The sequence below is a fragment of the Bos grunniens genome, chromosome 5 (genome assembly GCF_055505025.1).
Source record: "Bos grunniens cultivar Pamir isolate PY7600 chromosome 5, Bosgru_T2T1.0, whole genome shotgun sequence".
NCBI lineage: Eukaryota > Metazoa > Chordata > Mammalia > Artiodactyla > Bovidae > Bos > Bos grunniens.
In genome coordinates this window covers 66,893,840-66,916,503 of record NC_141169.1, presented here as the reverse complement: position 1 = coordinate 66,916,503, position 22,664 = coordinate 66,893,840, and the positions used below count along the sequence as shown (strand labels likewise).

At 36.6% G+C, this 22,664-nt stretch overlaps 1 protein-coding gene across 1 annotated transcript in view; it reads left to right on the top strand.

Annotated features, from left to right (window-relative positions):
• The window catches only part of NUP37 (nucleoporin 37), a 52,072-nt gene extending 32,917 nt beyond the window's left edge, over positions 1-19,155 (top strand). The window contains exons 6-10 of the mRNA XM_086401044.1: positions 8,518-8,608; positions 15,061-15,242; positions 15,972-16,022; positions 18,275-18,368; positions 18,891-19,155. Coding sequence (XP_086257170.1) covers positions 8,518-8,608; positions 15,061-15,242; positions 15,972-16,022; positions 18,275-18,368; positions 18,891-19,004 — 532 coding nt within the window. The 3' untranslated portion in view covers positions 19,005-19,155. The remainder of the gene's footprint in view (positions 1-8,517; positions 8,609-15,060; positions 15,243-15,971; positions 16,023-18,274; positions 18,369-18,890) is intronic.
• Positions 19,156-22,664: the final 3,509 nt, after the last annotated feature.

The following is a 22,664-nucleotide window of genomic DNA, read 5'->3' as shown; positions in this document are numbered from 1 at the left end:
TTAGATATCCACTAAGCCAATAATGCTGTTTTTTGAAAATTATTACGAGAGAAATAGAATGTTTATCAACTGTCTTCTATATATCCCATGTTAGCTAAATTCTTCCCATAATACTTCTGCTCATGTATATTTGCATCTTTAAGATCCACAGTTAAGACAGTGTTCCTCCCCGAACCCCACCCCAGCTAAGATCACAAAATAAGTGATTTACTTAAAATTAGTCCTTATGGGAAAGAGAGAAGAATGAAGACTGAGAACCTTCTTAAGACAGGCCAAGAGAGCATTGCTTGGAAGATCAATCTGCATTTAGGAGCAGTTAAATGATGCCTGATAATTACAGGTACAAAGTGAAATCAGGAGAATGTATACTATTCATTATAATGTATGGTTAAATAATTACAGAAATAAAGTTTTCTGCTTGTCTTCTAAAATTTCCTCTAGTTTTTTATAACATTTTGAATCAAGATTAATTATTTCATAGTTCTAATAAGAGCTTTAAGAATGAGATAAAAGAGACAGCTTGTATTGAATTTACCTGTAGTGAGTGAAACATAAGGATTTAATGTCTTTATAAGAACCATCCAAAAATTATAGTAAACTCTTTTGATCACCTTTGCAGATCTCTGTTATGTCGAGGCCATGAAATAGTGTGTTAATAAAAGATTGTAATAGAGTGAAAAGTTATAAAATGATGAATTTTCTGAAATTTTATATGATCGTGTACTGGTAATACCACTGTGGTGTTCAGCCCTTTGGTCTCTCACGTGCTCTTGCAGATGAAATATAAAACCAGTGCTTCATAAAGCGTATTACCCTATCCGTGACTGCAGTAACTTAAGCTTGCTTTTTAGCCATTGTAGCCATTGTGTGGTTGTAAGAAGTGAATTGTACAAATAATAACCATATTCTTGAAACATATCCATTCAGGTTTATTTTGAAAGTCCACTAATGTAACTGATAAGGAGTACCTTCCCTCTTTTGTAGCGTATAGTTAAATAACTTACAAAGTATATCAAAATTTTTCTTCAAAGTAATGAAAGGCGATTATTTCCTGGGTAGTATTACTGGTGTTTGTGTTAAGGTTTATGTTAGTTAAAGGAAAAGTCCTTTTATTCTGAATTCCTTGAAGATGAAATAACTAAATATCTGTTTGAAAACTACCATATGCTATTTCTTTGCAGTTGAGAGTTTAATTTCGAGGTTTATTTTTAAATCTGACAAAATATCTCACAATTCCTATGCTTCAGAAATGTTTGTCTTTGTAAGTTAAATAAGATGTCACTTCTCCTCTGGGGTGGCCCTCAGGTATGATAAATTGGTAGTTTCTGCTGCATTTGTTTATAATTTTAAGGAAAAAAATGAAAGAATGACATGTAAATGTGTAAGATTTTTTAACCCCTCCGAAGCTTCATGATGTATAATAGTAGATTGTTGTTTGTGTGATAAAGTTGGTTTATTAGTATTATATTTGAAACAGGCCACTTCCTCTCTCCTTCAAAGTACAGCCTTTGATTATTGACTCTATTTTTGACTTATAAATTTTTGTGTTCATAAATTTTAATATTATTTGTAGACAAGTGAGTATAAAGATATCACAGCTTAGATGTACAAATAATAGAGCATGAATGTTCCTATCATGGATTACACCTTTTTCTTAAGCACTCATTAATGTGATTTTCAGAAACCACTTAGTTTAGTCTTTTTAGTTAAAACATCTTAGTTATTCTGTTTTAATAGTCTTTTGTGGGTAGTAACCCAGAAGGTAATTTACTTCTCAGGATATCTCCTTGCCCTTCTTCCTTCCCAAAACACTTCCTGGGTACAGGGAGAATCTAATAAAACTTCTGGGCACGAGGAGGGATAGCTGTGTATCTGGCCTTCACACTGTCCTCTGGTTGATTCATGATTTTTAATTATTGAAGGATAAAATAGCATAAGTAATTATCTTTCATTTTCATCCTTATAATTGTTCTTACTCTTGTCAGTAAAATTTCTGGTAGTCCATTTCATCTGTTATTAATACTATTTGCTTAGTAGTATCAAGTATTGATTTTTTTTAAAAAGCAGAATTAGTCTAATATTTTTTCTGAGTATATTTGAAACACTAACATATCCTGAAAGTATCCTTTGCAAAATTTTTATTTTATACTGTCATACCATTTTGTGGGCTTCCCTGGTAGCTCAGCTGGTAAAGAATCCACCTGCAATGCAGGAGACCCCAGTTCAATTCCTGGGTCGGGAAGTGGAGTGGCTACCCACTCCAGTATTCTGGCCTGGAAAATTCCGTGGACTGTATACTCCATGGGATTGCAAAGAGTCGGACACAACTGAGCGACTTTCACTTTTTTCACCATTTTGTCACCTCCATTGTTAAAGCCTTTCCCTTTAAAGGGAATAGAGAATCAGAGTTCTCTATAGTCTAAGCCACAAGCTGACAGTTTATTCATTCATCTCTTTAACCTCCCATATCCCTGTCAAGATTTGTCCACCTAATCCCTAGATTTGTGCTTTCAATTAAGTGATTCCCCACCTCTGAACTCCTTTTCAACTTAAAACCAGATATTTTAGTACTGAATATTTTTGTATTTGTTTCACTCTTCCTCCTATTTGTGTGTTCACTTACTGTGGAAAGATACCACATTTTCCCCTTTTTTGAATCATCCATAGCATGATGAGTGACTTAGTGATTGATTAGTAGGAAATGATGGGGGAGAATCTTCATTTTGCTGTCACAAACTCAGTGAAAATTATGTTTCTTGTCTAGGAGTGTTGAAGGTCGCTTTCCTGTACAAGTAACGTTTGTAAAGTGCCTTCTCATCTTTATAACTACATCTAAGTATTACTTTTATTCTTTTATATTTAATTAATCAACACAGTGATTCATGTGTTCCAGTCCTGTCTTTTAAAAGGATTATGGTTTGTATTTTTCACTTTACCAGTTAGAAAGGGCCAAATGAATACAGATGTGTCATTTAATGTCATCTATTCCTTCTTTTGTCTGTTGTAAACATTTGGTAGCAGAAATTTCCTTCTGTGATGAACTCCTTAATAGACAATGAGCTGCCAATTAAAAATGGAAAATAAAATTATCCAGGAAATTTCCTTTTGAATTTTCAGAGGGAACACCTCCCTCTAAGCAAAAGACCTCTTGAGACTATCTAGGCTATCCCCTATATGCCAGCACCTAATTTATGAGACCTTTTTATTAATTAAATGGGACACTTAACATTTAATTACCATATGGTTGCTGCTGCTACTAAGTCACCTCAGTTGTATCCGACTGTGCAACCGCATAGATGGCAGCCCACCAGGTTCCCCCGTCCCCGGGATTCTCCAGGCAAGAACACTGGAGTGGGTTGCCATTTCCTTCTCCAACCATATGGTTAGGAATACTTAATATTCTACTGAAAAGTACTCAGCCTGAAATGAAGCAATAATTTTACAATGAACTACCAAAAGTAAGATAAGTTCCTAATCTTAGATCAGCATACCTCTTCACCTGTACATCAAAGAACTAAATCTGAGAGTTCTACTTAAGACCACAGAGTTGAGAGGGGTGGGGAAGTTATAGTCATAGTCAAATTGCATCAAAACTGTCATTTACCTCAAGAGTAATGCTGTCTGTATCCAGTGCCCTTAGATTCAGTCTATATTATTGATTTCTTAATATGTCAGCATTACCTTAAAAGCTTTTGTTTTGAAATTTCCCTTGCAAACATTTGAATAGGTATACATATATGTTTTATATAGGTCCTGATTTTTGACCATGGTAGTTTAACTTGATAATGTTATATTTTTAGGAGAAGGCAAAGGCACCCCACTCCAGTACTCTTGCCTGGAAAATCCCATGGACGGAGGGCCTGGTGGGCTGTAGTCCATGGGGTCGCTAAGAGTCAGACACGACTGAGCGACTTCACTTTCACTTTTCACTTTCATGCGTTGGAGAAGGAAATGGCAACCCATTTTTATACTTTGATGAAGTGTCTATTATCTTTCAATATGTTTTATTATGTATATTAAAGTTATAAACCCTTATAGCTTTTCTATTTCTTGCTATACCTCTTGCCTGAAAAGTGTGCTTCTTCAGTTATAATGAACTTTTAGGTAATTTTACAAATTATAAACAAATATACTAGCAATAAATTTGGAAATATTAAAATGTGAATTTATGGGGGTTTTTTTCCAATTATAGTAGAAACTCTTATCTGACATGGTCTGAACTTGCAGTTCCTTAGATAACCAAAAAGTCAACAAACTCAGGAAATCATTTTAAAGGAATGTCTACCTAACTTATTTAATTTACTTCTTTGATTTTTGTTTGCACTTGATCTTTGTTGCTGCACGTGGGCTGGTTGCGGAGAACAGGGGCTGCTGTCTAGTTGCGGCATGTGGGCTTCTCGTTGCTGTGGCTGCACTTGTGCAGAGCACAGGCTCTGAGCCTGCCGGTTTCAGTAATTGCAGCTCACAGGCTCTAGAGCACAGGCTCAGTAGTTACAGCGCAGAGGCCTAATTGTTTCGTGGCATGTGGAATCTTCTTGGACCAGGAATTGAACTCATACCCCATGCATGGGCAGATGGGTTCTTATCCAGGGCACCACCAGGGAAGTCTTACCTTATTTTAATAAATAATATATATATGAAAATTTGCCAGTTTTTTGGTATAGACCAAGGATTTTTGTTTTTCTTAAATTATGTATCCATTGATTTGCTTTGGACTTCTTTTTTGCATAAACCACACCCGTAATCCAGTGTCTACAATGAAAACAAAATTTGTCAAGCAGTCATAATTCAAATATAGCTATGTTTTTGTTTCAACTGTTTAATCTTTTATGACTGTCATGCATGCCTAATTTAAGAGCATTTTTTCATTTAGAAACTTACTTCATTTAGTTACCATCAACTTAGTTCCATTGAAACAGTTCTTTCACATTCATATTTTGCCAGCTTATATAATTATGTAATTACAATAGACTAATAAACATGGATTTACATGACTTACAAGCAGCAGTTCACTAAGCCCATTTTTCTGTGAGGTAAGCCTACAACAGATGCACATGTGAGCTATTAGAAAATAATCTTACTCTTGTCAGTTCGGGAGAGAGAAAAAGTAATCTTTCAGAAGGAGGTCAATTAAGAGAGTTTTTACTATATACTGTGTTCACTACATTTTAAAACTGATGGAAATTTATTCATTTACAAATACATGAAAATAACAAAAAATGCAAGTGGAAAGGGAATGATTTGAGAAATCAGCCTTACAGATAAGCTCAACTGAAAAATTGTGCCTTTTGCTATTGAGACAAATAATTCTTTTAAGATTGTTTTGTCAGAAAATTTGTCAGAGAAAGTTTAGGCATTTTCAGTTGGTGATTACAAAGAAAGATGAAAGGGGAAAGAAGATAAATGAGGTACAGCCAGTCTGGAAACCTATTTGACAGTATACTTGCTAAAGTTGAATATATTTGTAAGCTATGATCTAGTGAGTATCCAGAAAGTGGAGGTGGAAAAATGTGGGCATGTGTCTATGTAAGAGTGGAATGAGTGTGTGGATGTCTATATTCACTAAAAGACATGTACAGGAAAATCTGATTGGAAACAACCTGAATGTCTGTCAGCAGTAGAATGGGTAAATACTTGGCAGTGTACTTAATTAATGGAACACTATGTACAGCAATGAGAATGAACAAAGGACAACATGCAGCAATGTTAGTAACTTTCACAAGATTTAATAGTGAATTAAAGATGCCAGACCAAGAAAATACACTGGATAGTATTTTCCATAGGATTCCATCTTTATGATATCCCAAACCAGCAGAAGTCAGGATGGTGGGTACTTTTTGTGAGAAGGCAAGAAAACAGGAGAAGGGGGTGGCAGAGAATGAAATGGTTAGATAGCATCACCGACTCAATGGATGTGAATCTGAGCAAACTCCAGGAGATAGTGAAGAACAGAGGAGCCTGCCAGGCTACAGTCCATGGGGTCAAAAAGAGTCGGACGTGACTTAGCAACTGAACAGCAACGACGACAACAAAGGAAATAGGGACTATAAGGAAGCACAGATGACATTTGAAGTTCTGGAAATGCTATCTTAATCTGGATGCTTCAGGTGTGTTCTCTTTGAGCTGCATGCTTAAGATTTATGTATTTTTATTATTTATGGTATACTGCAAAAAAAGAAATGTGATTTCATCTGATGGGACTATGTTAACTAGATGAGATATGTAGTAAAGACACAGGAAAATAAGTTGAGCTCCACAAAAGGATTTGAGAGAAGCTTAATTATAGAATCTATCAAAATGGGAAATAAAACCTAACAAGTTAAAGTGTACCATCTGTAGCTAATTTAGCTGTGATAACTCATTTCAGCCCAGTTGGTTGTATTTTGCATGCTTAGTACTGGGATTATGCAACTGCTGAGAATTATTTAATAAGCATATAATTATAAGCTATAAATCATTTTACCCTAATCCCATAAAGTAATCTGGATCACTCTCCTCATTTTTTAAATCAGTTTGGTTTGTTTGTTTTGTTTTTTCCCAAAATGTATCAGATTCTGTTCAGGCTAAATACTGTTTAAAAATGAGATTAAAATTTGGTTCAGTGGACAAGAATATACTTCATCAATTGGCCTGTTTTTAAAGAATATCCATTTTTTAAATCTCTTTGGTTTCCTTCATTTGAAATTAAAAAGTCATGAAAATATCCTGGTCTGTATTCATTCAATATAATAGCAAACAAAAGTTAAATACATATGAGAATAAAATCAAAAGAATGGAGCCTTTAAACCATTCTCTCATGGGATTCATTGAATATGCAAGACAAATTTCTGCTACTTCAATAGTGGTAAAATATATGCTAGCCCACTACTTTATTGTATAAACGGTAATAAGGAAGAAAGAAATATTCAGTTGCCTTGACTAATAATCTTATTTATTGTGGAAAGTGGAAACACAATTGAATAAACCCATAGGAAATGTGATTCCAACCTCCTCAGTTAAATTGTAGTTGTCTCGCTATGTAGTAAATACAGATGAAGTGTTAATTTAGCGAGAGGAAAAAAAGTGTATGCTTCTTCTATTTAATCAAGTAGATAATCATTTTAAAGCATATTTATGTTAGTTTATATGTAACTAAGATATTTAAAGATTGGAGATCCTATAATTTCTATAGAAAGGAAAAATATTTAAATCCTGTGGTTTGGCACAGAATAGTAGAGGCATTATAAAATAAATATGTCTGCTTTCTTTGAAATAAAATTTTGCTTCAACCTTAAAAACATTCCCTAAGTTTCTTGAAACTGTTTTATGGTCCCTAATGAGATATGAACTATAATATAGAAGAAAAACTCCAAGGCATTCTAATAAATGCATTCAGTTCTTAAGGACTAGATTCTGTGGACACTTTGCCAGCTACTCTTTACCTTCTGTCTCATGCCATCCTAACTCTATGCCACACTCTGTACCAGTGAGATATAACAAAGATAGAATGTGAAGAATGAGCTCAAAAACCAGTAGTCTAGATGAAGAATAGGACTTCTCACAAGTCATTACTGAGACTTTGGAATCTTGAGCTCTCCTCTGGGGATGGGAAAAAAATTGAGATGGAAATTGAGTAGGTTTGTTTTAAGTCTTGAAGAGAGGGAGAGTACAGGGAACCAGATGCTTGTTCCTTCAGCCATTCTATCCTTTAATTTTTTATTAGTCAAGGCTTGTTAGAGAAGAATTTAGGAAGTGAGCCATATCAGAAAAGGTAAATGATAGGAAATAGCCCTTGGCCTGGGAACCCAAAGGCAGAAGGAGTGAGCAACTCCTATCTCCCTAAATTCACATCACCTCATACTAGCTTCTTTATGTTTAAAATGGGAGCTCTGGGGTGGAAGAGAGGGGTACAGGTGTATGTTTTAAGTACCCCTGGTAGAAATTATTGTTAATTGAAGTGACTACTGAAGGGGCTTCCCTGGTGACTCAGATGGTATGTATACAATGCAGGAGACCTGGGTTCGATCCCTGGTTGGGCAGATCCCCTGGAGAAGGAAATGGCAACCCACTTCAGTACTCTTGCCTGGAAAATCCAATGGACGGAGGAGCCTGGTAGGCTACATACAGTCCATGGGGTTGCAAAGAATCAGACACAACTGAGCGACTTCACTTTCACTCACTGAAGTAGGAATACAACCTGATTAGTGACCTACAAAAACCTCAAGATTCTGTCCACAAAAGAAAGAGTTCATGAATAATTTAATTTGGTTACTGTGTTATGGTATTGCTGTAGTAGATTAATTAGAAAATGTATGTGCCTGTTTTTCCATTATTGAATGTGGTAAAACTTAAATTATTCATACTGATTTTACATTTTCCAAAATAATTATAATTGTTATAATTTTCTATAAAAGATGCTTTAAATACAGATATCTACCCTATAATCTCTAGTTGATAGCCTTGAATAAATTTAGGGAATTTCTTTTTTTTAGTAACATATCAAAAATATTTAACATTATACTCCTGTTCTTTTATTAGGATTTGGAACTTGGAAGGAATACAGACAGCTCATTTTGTTCTTCATTCCCCTGGAATGAGTGTGTGCTGGCATCCTGAAGAAACTTTTAAGGTTATTATTTATAACTTAGCTTTCTTTTATCAAGCAGAAAAGACATACAGATGTGAAATACCTGCACAGAGAAGAAAAAAAATATTAATGATTTGTTTTTCACCTCAGAGACTCTTGTCACAAATGCATTTAGGTTAGTCTGCTGCTAAGTCCCTTCAGTAGTGTCCGACTCTAGCAACCCCATGGACTGCAGCCTACCAGGCTCCTCCATCCATGGGATTTTCTAGGCAAAAGTACTGGAGTGGGGTGCCATTGCCTTTCCGAGGTTAGTCTAGAACTTTTTAAGTTCTCTGTAATCAAGTTTTTATTTGACAACCATCATCTATTTACTCAGAGTATACTTTTCATGCCTTTTGATAGGTTATAATCTAAACACTAATGCCTGGACTATCTAATAAGCAGTATTTGTTTTTAAAAAAATATATTAAATCCATACTTGTGAGCCATAGTGTGTAAACAGAAAGCATCAGGGCGTAAGACAAATTTGACCTAGCTGCAGTGGTATTCAATTTCTATTCAGACTAAAGCTTTCTAAAATTCTAAAAATACACTATTGAGTTATTATCAGTTGGCCTAAATTCCATTGAGAAGGTAGGAGCCATTCAATACAAGAGTTCTGTCATTTGCCAGTATCTTCTCCTGGGCATTACTCTACATTCCAGAATCTAAAACGTTACCACATTCATCTTCTTAAGGTGAGTTCTTCCACTGTCCAGAGTTCCTGTTAGTTTGTAGGCATCCTGCTTTTCATAGCCCTCTAAGGTCTTCATACTTCTCCATGACTTTTCTGTCCTCACACTTGCACAAAAAGATAAACTTGACTAATCACAGCAGATTAATAATACCTACTTATGTTTGGCTCATGGTCAGCATTTCATGTAGTTAGTTCATTTAAACCACAAGCCTTATGAGACGGGTACTGTGATGATCTCATTTTACACATAGGGAAACCAAAGCTCAGAAAAGTTAAGTAACTTGCCCAGGTTAGTTCATTTAAACCACAAGCCTTATGAGACGGGTACTGTGATGATCTCATTTTACACATAGGGAAACCAAAGCTCAGAAAAGTTAAGTAACTTGCCCAGGTTCACACAGCTCCTAACTGGAAAAATGGACATTTGTCCCCCAGCAGCCTACTCCATAGGCCTTACTCTTAACCCTAGCATTCTTGTTTCCCCATTTCAGTCTATCACCTTAGCATTTTTATTTCTGAATATTTGAACCCATCACATCGTTGAACTTCAGTTCCTCTTTACCCATCCCATGATCTAAATCTCCTCTACTCTCTCAGAAATCATCAGTGATATTTTTAACAAATCCAATGGGCTTTTCTTCCATTCTTAATCCCAAGGCAGCATTTATACTGTTGATCATTTCTGCCTCGAAACGCTGCTCACTTGGTCTTTAAAGCTGCATTATTCTAGCCATCTTGAACATCTGTGCATGTATATTTCCTTTCTCTTTCTCCTCTGCTAACTATTCTTTCACTATGTATTTATCAGATCAGATCAGATCAGTCGCTCAGTCGTGTCCGACTCTTTGTGACCCCATGAATCGCAGCACAAATTATTGTAAAGAGTATTTCTCACCTACACTGTACCCTTTATTATAATAGAGCATAAAAGAATGAAGTCCTTGTCATTGAGTTACACACTGACTTATAAGAAAGAAAAACATGTAAATACAGTTACACAGACTTTAAGTGTTGGAATCAAACATCTAGTTAAGTAAACTGATGACATAAAGAAGGATTAATCATATACACTCACAGCCTTCAAAGTAATCCTGAACTGAGATGCCCCAGACTACATTAGTGTGTTCTCTGAACCCTGAGATACTATGAAATCTTGTTTCAGACCTATTGGATATTTTATCAGTAGAATTATATTCTGTATGTGAAGATGAGTGAAATTTTGTAATTTATTTATATTACATGTATAGGGCTTATTTCCATGTGTATATTATTTCTGAATCCAGATTCTAAATTTTATTTTACGTCTAGATTTCTCCTTTGCAGCAGTGAGTCTACATGAAGCGTAATCCAGGAGTCTACCAGAATGTTAATATTACCATGTATAAATATAATAGGCTACTTTTTAAAAAGTATGACCCAAAAAAGCAAAAACCTGTGACCTAGATGAGAAATGAGAATGTTTATTGTAATCTCTATCCCAAAATTTATATCTTAATACTTAATTCATGATTATTTAAGATTCCTTTCTTCCATATGCTTTTGGTTTCTATTAATCTTCTCTATGTCTTTGAAATTTCACCCTACCCATCTCCTTGTTTTTCTTGTTTCCCTGACTTCAGAATGTTTGGAAGTCCCTGCTCTAAATTGCATCAACTCAGTATCCTAAAGGAGTTCAGTCCAGGGTGTTCAGTGGAAGGACTGATGTTGAAGCTGAAACTCCAGTACTTTGGCCACCTGATGCGAAGAGCTGACTCATTTGAAAAGACCCTGATGCTGGGAAAGATTGAGGGCAGGAGGAGAAGGGGACAACAGGATGAGATGGTTGGATAGCATCACTGACTCAATGGACATGGGTTTGGGTGAACTCCAGGAATTGGTGATGGACAGGGAGGCCTGGCATGCTGTGGTTCATGGGGTCGCAAAGAGTCAGACTTGACTGAGTGACTGAACTGAACTGAACAATATCCTAAAATCATCTTTGATATCTTCCTTTCCTATATGCAAGTTTTTCCAAATCTTTAAAGTTTTTCTTCACTGTCTCTAGAATACATTCCTCTTAGTCATTAATGTGTATTCTTCACCTTTCTATTCCCACAGGTAATCCCTACCAATCCTTAGCTTGTTTCTAAAATCTTTGGCTCTTCAATCTGATTCTTCTTGCCTACTTTAGTTAAGACTGACCTTTAAATATCAGTTTAACTGTGTCACTACTTAACTCAGAAACCTATAATTATAGAAAGGCAACACAATAGCAGTTAAAAGTATGGGCTCTTGAGTTAACTGCCTAGAGTCAGTGCCCAGTTCCACCACTTACTAGCTAAATGATCTTTGGCAAGTCACAAAATCTCTTCTCAATCACTTCTTCATCTTATAAAAAGGAAGCTTATGAAGATTAAAAGAGTGAACACTTATAAAGTCCTTAAAAGAAAACCTGATGCATCATAAGCACTCAGTCAGTTTCAGCTGCTTGTCATTGTTCACACGATCATTACTACTAAATGTAGTAGGTGGTGGTTCTCATTGGTCTGTCAGATCAAACCCAAAATTTTTGTTCTGTTTTGCTTGATCTTGATAAAAACGAGGCAGCCAGAGAAGAAAGGTAAGTCTGTGATCACCTATCTCTTAAAATTCTTATGAAAGTCTTCAGTTCAGTTCAGTTGCTCAGTCATGTCCACCTCTTTGTGACCCCATGGACTGCAGTACTCCAGGCCTCCCTGTCCCATCACCAATTCCCGGACCTTACTCAAACTCATGTCCATTAAGTCGGTGATGCCATCCAACCATCTCATCCTCTGTCCTCCCCTTCTCCTCCTGCCTTCAATCATTCCCAGCATCGGGATCTTTTCAAATGAGTCAGTTACAAATTACACAAGAGAGCCATATAATCTAGAAAGCACCACGCAAATGCCAGTAATTAATAATAAAGTTACAGGGAATTCCTTGGCAGTCCAACGGTCAGGACTCAGTGCTTTCCCTCTCAGGGCCCAAGTTCGATCCCTGGTCTAGCAGCTGAGATCCCGCAGGCCACATGGCACAGCCGTTGATAGTAGTAGGATTTCCCTGGTGGTACAGTGGATAAGAATCCACATGACTAAAGAAGCTGTGCTATTAACCCACCATGCTTTATTGCCTGTCCAAACTGAGGTCCAGACAGACTTGGCCCTTCCATAGCTCATAAGTTAAACCTGAAATTCTCAAGACTTTTGGAGACAGATTCAGAATCTCAAGTGTTTTTACTAGGTCCAAAATAAATCTTCCTGGTCTTCTCCCGTTTCCAGTCCTTCCCAACCTGTGACTTTACACAGCCCACCAGATCACTCCTCAATCTCATAACCTAGTCTTGTAGTAAGGAACACACATGGTGCTGTAGTTAGACCTGGGTTCAAACCCAGGCTCTGCCACAGGCTTAGTGATGAGATCTTCCACAAGTTACTTTAATCACTCTGCACCTCAGTCTCCTTTCTGAAAAATGGGATTGATGATAGCAGTTTCCTCGGATAGTAGTCATGACGACTAAATATTTTTATATATTACAAATTATACTAATACTGTATATATACAACAAATTATTTTTGTTGTGTATTTGTCACTGACCTCATCTTATTGAGAATAGTTTTAAATTCCACCTTTTCTCTTAAGAATCCCCTACTTTTAAAGACTGCCTGTGTTCTAAATAATTGCTCTTCCTTTTGCATCCCACTGTATGTCCCCTTAAATTATAGTCAGTTTTTTTTTTTTTTTTCATGATTCTCTCTCGATGGAAAGTTTCTAAAGATCAAGGATCATGTCATTTACCTTTACTGAACATAGCATGGTGTTTTATATACAAGTGTTTATATGGTTGATCTTCATTATTCACAGATCCTACATTTGCAAGTATGCCTACTCACTAAAATTTATTTGTAACCCCAAAATTAATACTCATCACTCTGACGGTCACAGACATGCATGGAGCAACACAAAATTTGAGTTGACTAATATGCACATTCCCAGCTAGGGCTGAATGAGGCAGTACTCTGCCTTCTTGTCTTAGCCCTCATACTGTAAGTTCAGTTCAGTTCAGTCGCTCAGTCATGTCCGACTCTTTGCAACCCCATGAATTGCAGCACACCAGGCCTCCCTGTCCATCACCAACTCCCGGAGTTCACTCAAACTCATGTCCATCTAGTCGGTGATGCCATCCAGCCATCTCATCCTCTGTCTTCTCCTTCTCCTCCTGCCCCCAATCCCTCCCAGCATCAGAGTCTTTTCCAATGAGTCAACTCTTCGCATGAGGTGGCCAAAGTACTGGAGTTTCAGCTTTAGCATCATTCCTTCCAAAGAACACCCAGGACTGATCTCCGTTAGAATGGACTGGTTGGATCTCCTGCAGTCCATGGGACTCTCAAGAGTCTTCTCCAACACCACAGTTCAAAAGCATCAATTCTTCGGCACTCAGCTTTCTTCACAGTCCAACTCTCATATCCATACATAACTACTGGAAAAACCATAGCCTTCACTAGACGGACCTTTGTTGGCAAAGAAATGTCTCTGCTTTTGAATATGCTATCTAGGTTGGTCATAACCAAGGAGTAAGCGTCTTTTTAATTTTATGGCTGCAGTCACCATCTGCAGTGATTTTGGAGCCCCAAAAAATAAAGTCTGACACTGTTTCCACTGTTTCCCCATGTATTTCCCATGAAGTGATGGGACCAGATGCCATGATCTTCGTTTTCTGAATGTTGAGCTTTAAGCCAACTTTTTCACTCTCCACTTTCACTTTCATCAAGAGGCTTTTTAGTTCCTCTTCACTTTCTGCTATAAGGGTGGTGTCATCTGCATGTCTGAGGTTATTGATATTTCTCCCGGCAATCTTGATTCCAGCTTGTGCTTCTTCCAGCCCAGCTTTTCTCATGATGTACTCGGCATATAAGTTAAATAAGCAGGGTGATAATATACAGCCTTGACATACTCCTTTCCCAATTTGAAACCAGTCTGTTGTTCCATGTCCAGTTCTAACTGTTACTTCCTGACCTGCATATAGGTTTCTCAAGAGGCCGGTCAGGTGGTCTAGTATTCCCATCTCTTGAAGAATTTTCCACAGTTTATTGTGATCCACACAGTCAAAGGCTTTAGCATAGTCAATAAAGAGCTACTTAGTATTCCTAAATGCAGGAAGACTGTGAGACGCCTTACGGAGAAAATACGTGTTAGATAAGCTTTATTCAGACATGAGTTGCAGTGCTGTTGCCTGTGACTTCTATGTTAATAAATCAATATGTATTAAATAAGATGTCTATAAACAGAAACAAGATTGTGTATTGATAAGGTGACAAAAATGTTGTGGTCAGAGACTCACAGGAACACAACCCTTTAATTTCCTTTAGGATCAGTGATTTGATAATTCACTAACTCAATGTTTGCAGCAACTTTATAAAGCCTTAACTACTGTGAATAACTCAACTGTGTATGTGTATATATATGTATATACTTAGAGTGAATCTTTATGCTCTTCTTCCTGGGGACTGTGTATAGTCATTTAAAATTGTACCCAGTTTTCTTGTGTCTTTCGTTTTGCCAGTTTCTTGTGAAGTTTTTTAATATTTGATACTTTTTTTTTCACCTAGGCTTATCTTATTTCCTTTGCATTTTACCTCCCTTTTGTAATATATACACATGTTTACATGTTACTGTATAAATGACATTGAATCTCTGTCTCCTTCTCAGATTTGACTAGTAAATTAGGTCATTGAATTCTCTTTGTTTTTCTGTCTTACAGCTGATGGTTGCAGAGAAGAATGGAACAATTCGGTTTTATGATCTTTTGGCTCAACAGGCTATTTTATCACTTGAATCAGAACAGATGCCATTAATGTCAGCACACTGGTGCTTAAAAAACACCTTCAAAGTTGGAGCTGTTGCAGGGAATGATTGGTTAATTTGGGATATTACTCGATCCAGGTACTTCCTTAGTATATTTATCTATTATTTACCAAAAAATCAGTCACTATTGCTAAATGATCCATTGACCTATTCTTGTATACCTGGGCCACATTGTAAAGCAAAAATAAGACTCTCCTACAAAAGGGCCAGAGTTAATGGGCTTTTACATAACAGTCATGGGTTTTACAGATTTACTTTGAGAGTAACAGAAAGAATAATGCAGAGGAGATCTTTCATTGAGGGTGTGTGTGTGTCTGTGTGTGTGTGTGTGTGTGTATGTATGTGCACGTGCGCACACACAGTCATGTCTGACTCTTTGCGACCCCATAAGACTGTAGCCCAACAGGCTCCCCTGTCCATGGAATTTTCCAAGCAAGAATACTGGAGCAAGTTGCCATTTCCTACTCCAGGGAATCTTCCTGACCCAGGGATCCAACTTGCATCTCCTGCATTGGCAGGTGGATTCTTTTACCACTGAGCTACCTGGGAATCCATTAAGCAATGTTTGCTTATGTTTAAAAAAAAATAAGAACACTGACCCTGTTAAATGATGTTGTTCTATAATGGTTCTAAATCATGTTCATATCTTCAGCTATTTTAATTCAGTGCTTATTTGGAATTTTGTCACAGTTTAAGTACCTTGGGCATTGTGTCCTTTAAAGAGAAAATAACCCTGTAATCCTTAATTTAAGTTCACCTACCTGAGACCAACACATAATTCATAAGATGCAAAATAATATCTTTTAGTTACCCTCAAGATAAGAGACCTGTCCACATGGATCGAGCCTGCTTATTCAGGTAATGTACCATTGTTGGGGTGGGGGGGGGCAGTTATAATTTGATTTTTGTATTTGATTACTTTGTTCATGCTGTGCCAACTTCTAGAATATGTTTCTAGTCCTCTCCTTTGCACTGAATTTTTCTTTTTTTCTGGTTATTTTATAAATGGATGTTTTGCTTTGTTTTTTTTTTGTTTTGTTTTTTTTTGGTCTGGATGAGAGATTGTTTTCCAATATTTTCTTTGAAAATGTTTATAAAATACAGAATGTTACTACTCCACTAATTCCACCTCAACAATTGAGAGCATATGCTTTCGTAATTTTTCTGCTGATAAAGATGTAAAATGTAGGTGGGCCCATGTCTATGCATGTAAACTACATCCATTATTGTCCTCAAGTGAGAACACACTGGATATTATAGACCTGTGGCTTTTTTTCCACTTAATGTGCTTGTTTTTCATTTCATTCATTTTTACATAATATTGCACTGTATAGTGTAGTTTTGGAAAATTTACTAACAGAGACTAAAATCAGTAGAACATTTATTATATGCTGCCGCTGCTGCTAAGTTGCTTCAGTCGTGTCGGACTCTGTGCGACCCCATGGACTGCAGCCCACCAGGCTTCTCTGTCCATGGGATTCTCCAGGCAAGAACACTGGAGTGGGTTGCCATTTCCTCCTCCAGTGCATGAAAGTGAAAAGTGAAAGTGAAGTCGCTCAGTCGTATCCGATTCTTAGCGACCCCGTGGACTGCAGCCTACCAGGCTCCTCTGTCCATGGGATTTTCCAGGCAAGAGTACTGTATTTCATCAAATCTAAAATACCCCCAATGAAACTGTAGAACCTAAGGACAGTATTATTTTCTGTATTCCTAAGAAAAAAATGTATTCAACTAAATGTAAGCATGGCCTAGATTATAAGGTGAATCTTGATTTCAGAGATGTGAGCAAATACACATTTTTAAATCAACAAACTCTAGACTCACAGACATAGAAAACTTTTGGTTACAAAAGGGGAAAGAGGGGGAGAGGAGGAGATAAACTTGGAGTTTGGGATTAACACATACACACTATTATATATAAAATAGATTACCAAAAAGGATCTGCTGTATAGCACAGGGGATATTTTGTAATCACCTATAAAGGAAAAGAATTTGAAAAGAAATACATATATATGTATATATAAAATATATGAATAACTGAATAACCGTGCTGTACACCTAAAACTAACATAATATTATAGATCAACTATACTTCAGTTTTAATTTTTTTTCCCCAGTTGCTAAAAATAAAACCAGCAAACTATGGTACTTAAGTCTAAAGGAGGTCATCTCAGGATTGGTTTATGTCATTAAGTATTCAGATCTTTCCATCTGTTATCCTCAGTGGCAAGGCTTTGACTTGGTGCTTCCCAGTTGCAAGATGACTTTCAGTGTTCCAGACACCATAGCCTCATACCATGTTGTCCAAAATAAGAGGAGAGGAAGGAGCCACTCCCCTTTTATTGGGGATTGCTATCTTTGCCTTATACCAATTGTCTCTTACCCCTTGGGGTCAGACACCCTGTGCCAGGCCCCAGCTGGGGTTCAGTTAGCTCAGAAACAGGGCAGAATGCCTGTTGGACAGCAACTAATAATATCTACCACACATTAAAGTATTAGCTAGACTTATAGCCTTTTTTTTTTTTTTTTGGTCAAGGAATCTTTTTTTTTTCCCCTCATAGCTCCCCTACTGCACTTATTATTGTGGCACACTTGTTGCTGGAGGTCCATTAACACTTGGTGGTTCATTGATTCAATGTATTCCAATGTCTGTTTTGCCTTAATACTTCAATATTTAAACATCTATGTATTCTAGGTGTTTACTTGATTCAAAGGAATTTAAACTCATGAGTTTATCATTAATTTTAAAACAAATATCAATAAGAATTTTAAATGTATTGGGTTTTTAATGTATTGTGCTGTGAAATATTTTTTGTCTGATTCCTTGTTTGTATCTCCTGCCATATTGTCAGACTTTTGGGATCTGCTGACTTTGTGTAACCCTGAAATTTAATGAAGTGACCCATGATAAGCAATTAATAAACATTCTCAGAATGAGAAAATATTTATAGCTAACTTCCCTGAAATTCCCAGTCTGATGGTAAATCCATATTATTAAATTTAGACTTATAAAATTAGCATTTTGGTACAAAGAGAAATAACCAATTTTAGAAAAGCTTGTGTTTGTGTATAGGATTCTGTACTTATTTTCATCCTTTGTCTTTTCTTAGATGGTCCACAGTTAATGAAAACTTATTTGCAACCACTGGTTATCCTGGCAAAATGATGAGTCAATTTCAGATTCATCATTTAGGACATCCTCAGGTAATGTGGTGATGTTTGATGGCATATGTGTTTTTAAATTTGTGTTTTCTACTTTTCCACTTACAGCTCCCCAGATTTGTAATACGTAAGTAACTAAAGGATTTATGAAAGAAGAGAAATTTCTCTCTTCTTTCATAAAAAAACATCAAAAAAGAGAAAGCCTTTTTTGATGTTTAAATCACCAATGGTAACGGACTTTTTGCTAATATTCACATACGAAGTATTTTATTTCTTCTATTTCCTCCTTCATTTAAATATAATTGTGCTTGCCTGGTTGGTTTAGACTCTGAAAATGTTTGTGTCTAGGCTGCACCAGTTATCCGTAGTTGATTTGTACACTTCATTCCAGTCAGTTACAAACAAATACTATGTATTTCACCTATGAGGGAGCACATTTTTTAATTCTGTTGCCACTATAAACAAAGACAGTTTTTCAACGTACTTCTTGTTTTTGAAAGGTAGTTTTTATTTATTAATGTTGGTGATGTATTGAACTTCTTTAATCCTTCACATATTTTATAGCCCATCCTCGTTGGCTCTGTGGCTGTTGGATCTGGCCTTTCCTGGCATAGAACTCTTCCACTGTGTGCAATCGGAAGTGACCACAAGCTGTTGTTTTGGGTGACTGAAATGTAGAATAAATTTTCTATGTACTTAGATCCATAAAACTGTATTATTAGTACATATTTTGGAGAATTTCTTATTTTTATATCAAATATATACTGTAAGATCTAGAAATGTTCCAGTTGTTGGCTTTTGTTAAATAAAATATTGATGGTTTGAAAAATCATTTTCCTGTTCTATTCTATGTATGTGTGTGGTTTTCTTTTTTTTTTTTTTTTTTTCTAAGTCAGCTTTTAAGACTATGACTAACTCAGCAGCTCTAGGAAAGAGAGATGATTAGGGAAGCTTAATGCTTTTGATTTTATCACAGGATTTTCCAAACTGTATCTTATGTTCTATACCTTAAATATATGCTACTTTCCTAATTCTCAAAGACATAAACATTTACAAAAGGGAAAAAAGGCCTCTCCTTTCACCATTATTCTGAAAATTGGTTGAATGTATTAAATGTATGTGTGGGTAAATGTATAGGCATTTTCTGTTACTATATACATACACAGGAGACATAAGAGACGTGTGTTCAGTCCCTGGATAGGGAAGATCCCCTGTAGGAGGAAATAACAACCACTCCAATATTCTTGTCTAGAAAATTCCATGGGCAGAGGAGCCTGGCAGGCTACAGTCCATAGAGTCACAAAGAGTCAGACACAACTGAGTGACTTTAACCTCATAAATATAGGAGTCTTATTACAACTTTCTCAGTAATTATAAAGGATTACTATTCAATTTAATATAAGAAATGATTTTCTTATATCATGTTATCAGTCTGCTTATTACTATATACTAATTCCTTTTGATTGGGTGTCTCATCATTCTCAGAACATTTGGTATATGGGATAAAGCTTACCCTAGAAAATAACTTATGATGTAATAACGTTAACAATCTCCACCTTTTATAAATCTTCACCATTCTTACCAAAGTTGAATGTTTTTGAAATGGCACCTGGTGGCAATAGAACTACATACACCCTCTTCACAGTCATTGAAGTAAACATTGTTTAAGGCAGCCATGTCATGTGATCTAGTCAGAAGCGTATAATACAGCTAAATAAATTTCTACAAACTCTCCATTCCTACAAATTAATGCCCTCTCTGAAGCTGCATTTCCACCTATAAAATGGAGATGGGAATCACTGTCTCATGGAGTTACTGTGAGGATTAAGTAAAGGTGAATGAAGATACCTAACATGTCCAGCACAGATTTGTAAGTAATATTAATTTATTTCAGAGATGAATAATTCTTATTTTTGAAGAACTGGAGATTAATGCAAATAAATGTTCAAGTTTTCTTTTCATAAGACATCTTAAGTATCTTATGACACATCTTATGAAATCAAAATTATCTTTGAGAGATACAGAATTGTTACAGGTAAATTTTTTTTTTTTTTTTTAGTAAAATCTTGTAATCATGTACATGTATAAACTGCTACATGTGTTTAATTATAAGGAAAAATTGTATAGCATAGCAGTTCAGTTCAGTCACTCAGTCATGTCCGACTCTTTGCGACCCCATGGACTACAGCACGCCAGGCTTCCCTGTCCATCACCAACTCCTGGAGCTACTCAAACTCATGTCCATCGAGTCAGTGATGCCATCCAACCATCTCATCTTTTGTTGTCCCCTTCTCCTCCTGCCTTCAATCCCAGCATGGGGGTCTTTTCCAATGAGTCAATTCTTCACATCAGGTTGAATAGCATAGCAGTTTATTGAATACAGTAAAATATTATTACCAAATATTAAAAATATTTTACCCCTTCATAAGTAGATTTTTAACTTAAGGCAAAGTTGAAGGAATTTTGACATGGTTCCCTTTTACAGTCTCTGTGAAGGGATAGAGAACCCTAAAAGCGTGAAGATAGACCAAAGACTTTGTAAGAGTTTGTCATTTTAGGGTGTATTTCAAAAATGATAAATTGGGTCAGTATATTTGAAAATTGTCTTATACTTAGGAATAGAGGTTGGAGAAGTATGTTGGGGCTTGGGTATTGGGGTATCTTGGAGATGGATCCTCTGGAATAAGGGCTTACCCATTTATAAAAGTTATCCAATGAAACTACCCACTGGGCCTGGTGTCTGTAGGGAACATACTGGGGGAAAACTCATGGTGATTGTGTGAATACAGTTCTGCCAAAGAGAGGCAGGAAGTGTTACCCTCAAAAGAGAAAAGGTGATTACATCTGTAAATTAAGGTGACTCTGAGATAAGACATTCTCAAGAAATGAGAGGGATGTCTTTAGCCCTTTGGGAGTGGTATGCATTTTATCCTGAGTAAACTTGAGACTATTTCAGATCCTAAAAGGTGATGCTGTTAAAGTGCGCACTCAATATGCCAGCAAATTTGGAAAACTCAGCAGTGGCCACAGGACTGGAAAAGGTCAGTTTTCATTCCAGTCCCTAAGAAAGGCAATGTCAAAGGATGCTCAAACTACTGCACAGTTGCACTCATCTTAACATGCTAGCATGTTAAGTACTGCTCAAAATTTTAAGCATTTTAACATGCTAGCATGTTAAAGTACTGCTCAAAATTTTCCAAGCCAAGCTTCAACAGTGTGAACCATGAACTTCCAGATGTTCAAGCTGGATTTAGAAAAGGCAGAGGAAGCAGAGATCAAATTGCCAACATCTGTTGGATCATTGAAAAAGCAAGAGAGTTCCAGAAAAACATCTGCTTTATTGACTATGCCAAAGTCTTTGACTGTGTGGATCACAATAAACTGTGGAAAATTCTTCAAGAGATGGGAATACCAGACCACCTGACCTGCCTCCTGAGAAATCTGTATGCAGGTCAGGAAGCAACAGTTAGAACTGGACATGGAACAACAGACTGCTTCCAAATAGGGAAAGGAGTACGTCAAGGCTGTATATTGTCACCCTGCTTATTTAACTTCTATGCAGAGTACATCATGAGAAATGCTGGGCTGGAAGAAGCACAAGTTGGAATCAAGATGCTGGGAGAAATATCAATGACCTCAGATATGCAGATGACACCACACTTATGGCAGAAAGGGAAGAAGAACTAAAGAGCCTCTTGATGAAAGAGGAGAGTGAAAAAGTTGGCTTAAAGCTCAACATTCAGAAAACTAAGATCATGGTATCTGGTCCCATCACTTCATGGCAAATAGATGGGGAAACGATGGAAACAGTGACAAACGTTATTTTCTTGGTCTCCAAAGTCACTGCAGATGGTGACTGCAGCCATGAAATTCAAAGACGCTTGCTCCTTTGAAGAAAAGCTATGATAGACCTAGACAGCATATTAAAAAGCAGAGACATTACTTTGCCAGCAAAGGTTCATCTAGTCAGAGCTTTGGTTTTTCTAGTAATCAGGTATAGATGTGAGACTTGGACTATAAAGACAGCCGAACACCAAAGAACTGATGGTTTTGAACTGTGGTTTTGGAGAAGACTCTTGAGAGTCACTTGGACAGCAAGGAGATCCAACCAGTCTATCCTAAAGGAAATCAGTCCTGAATATTCATTGGAAGGACTGATGCTGAAGTTGAAACTCCAATACTTTGGTCACCTAATGTGAAGAACTGATTCATTTGAAAAGACCCTGATGCTTGGAAAGAATGAAGGTGGGAGGACAAGGGGATGACAGAGGATGAGATGGTTGGATGGCCTCACTGACTCAATGGACATGAGTTTGCGTAAACTCTGGGATTGGTGAT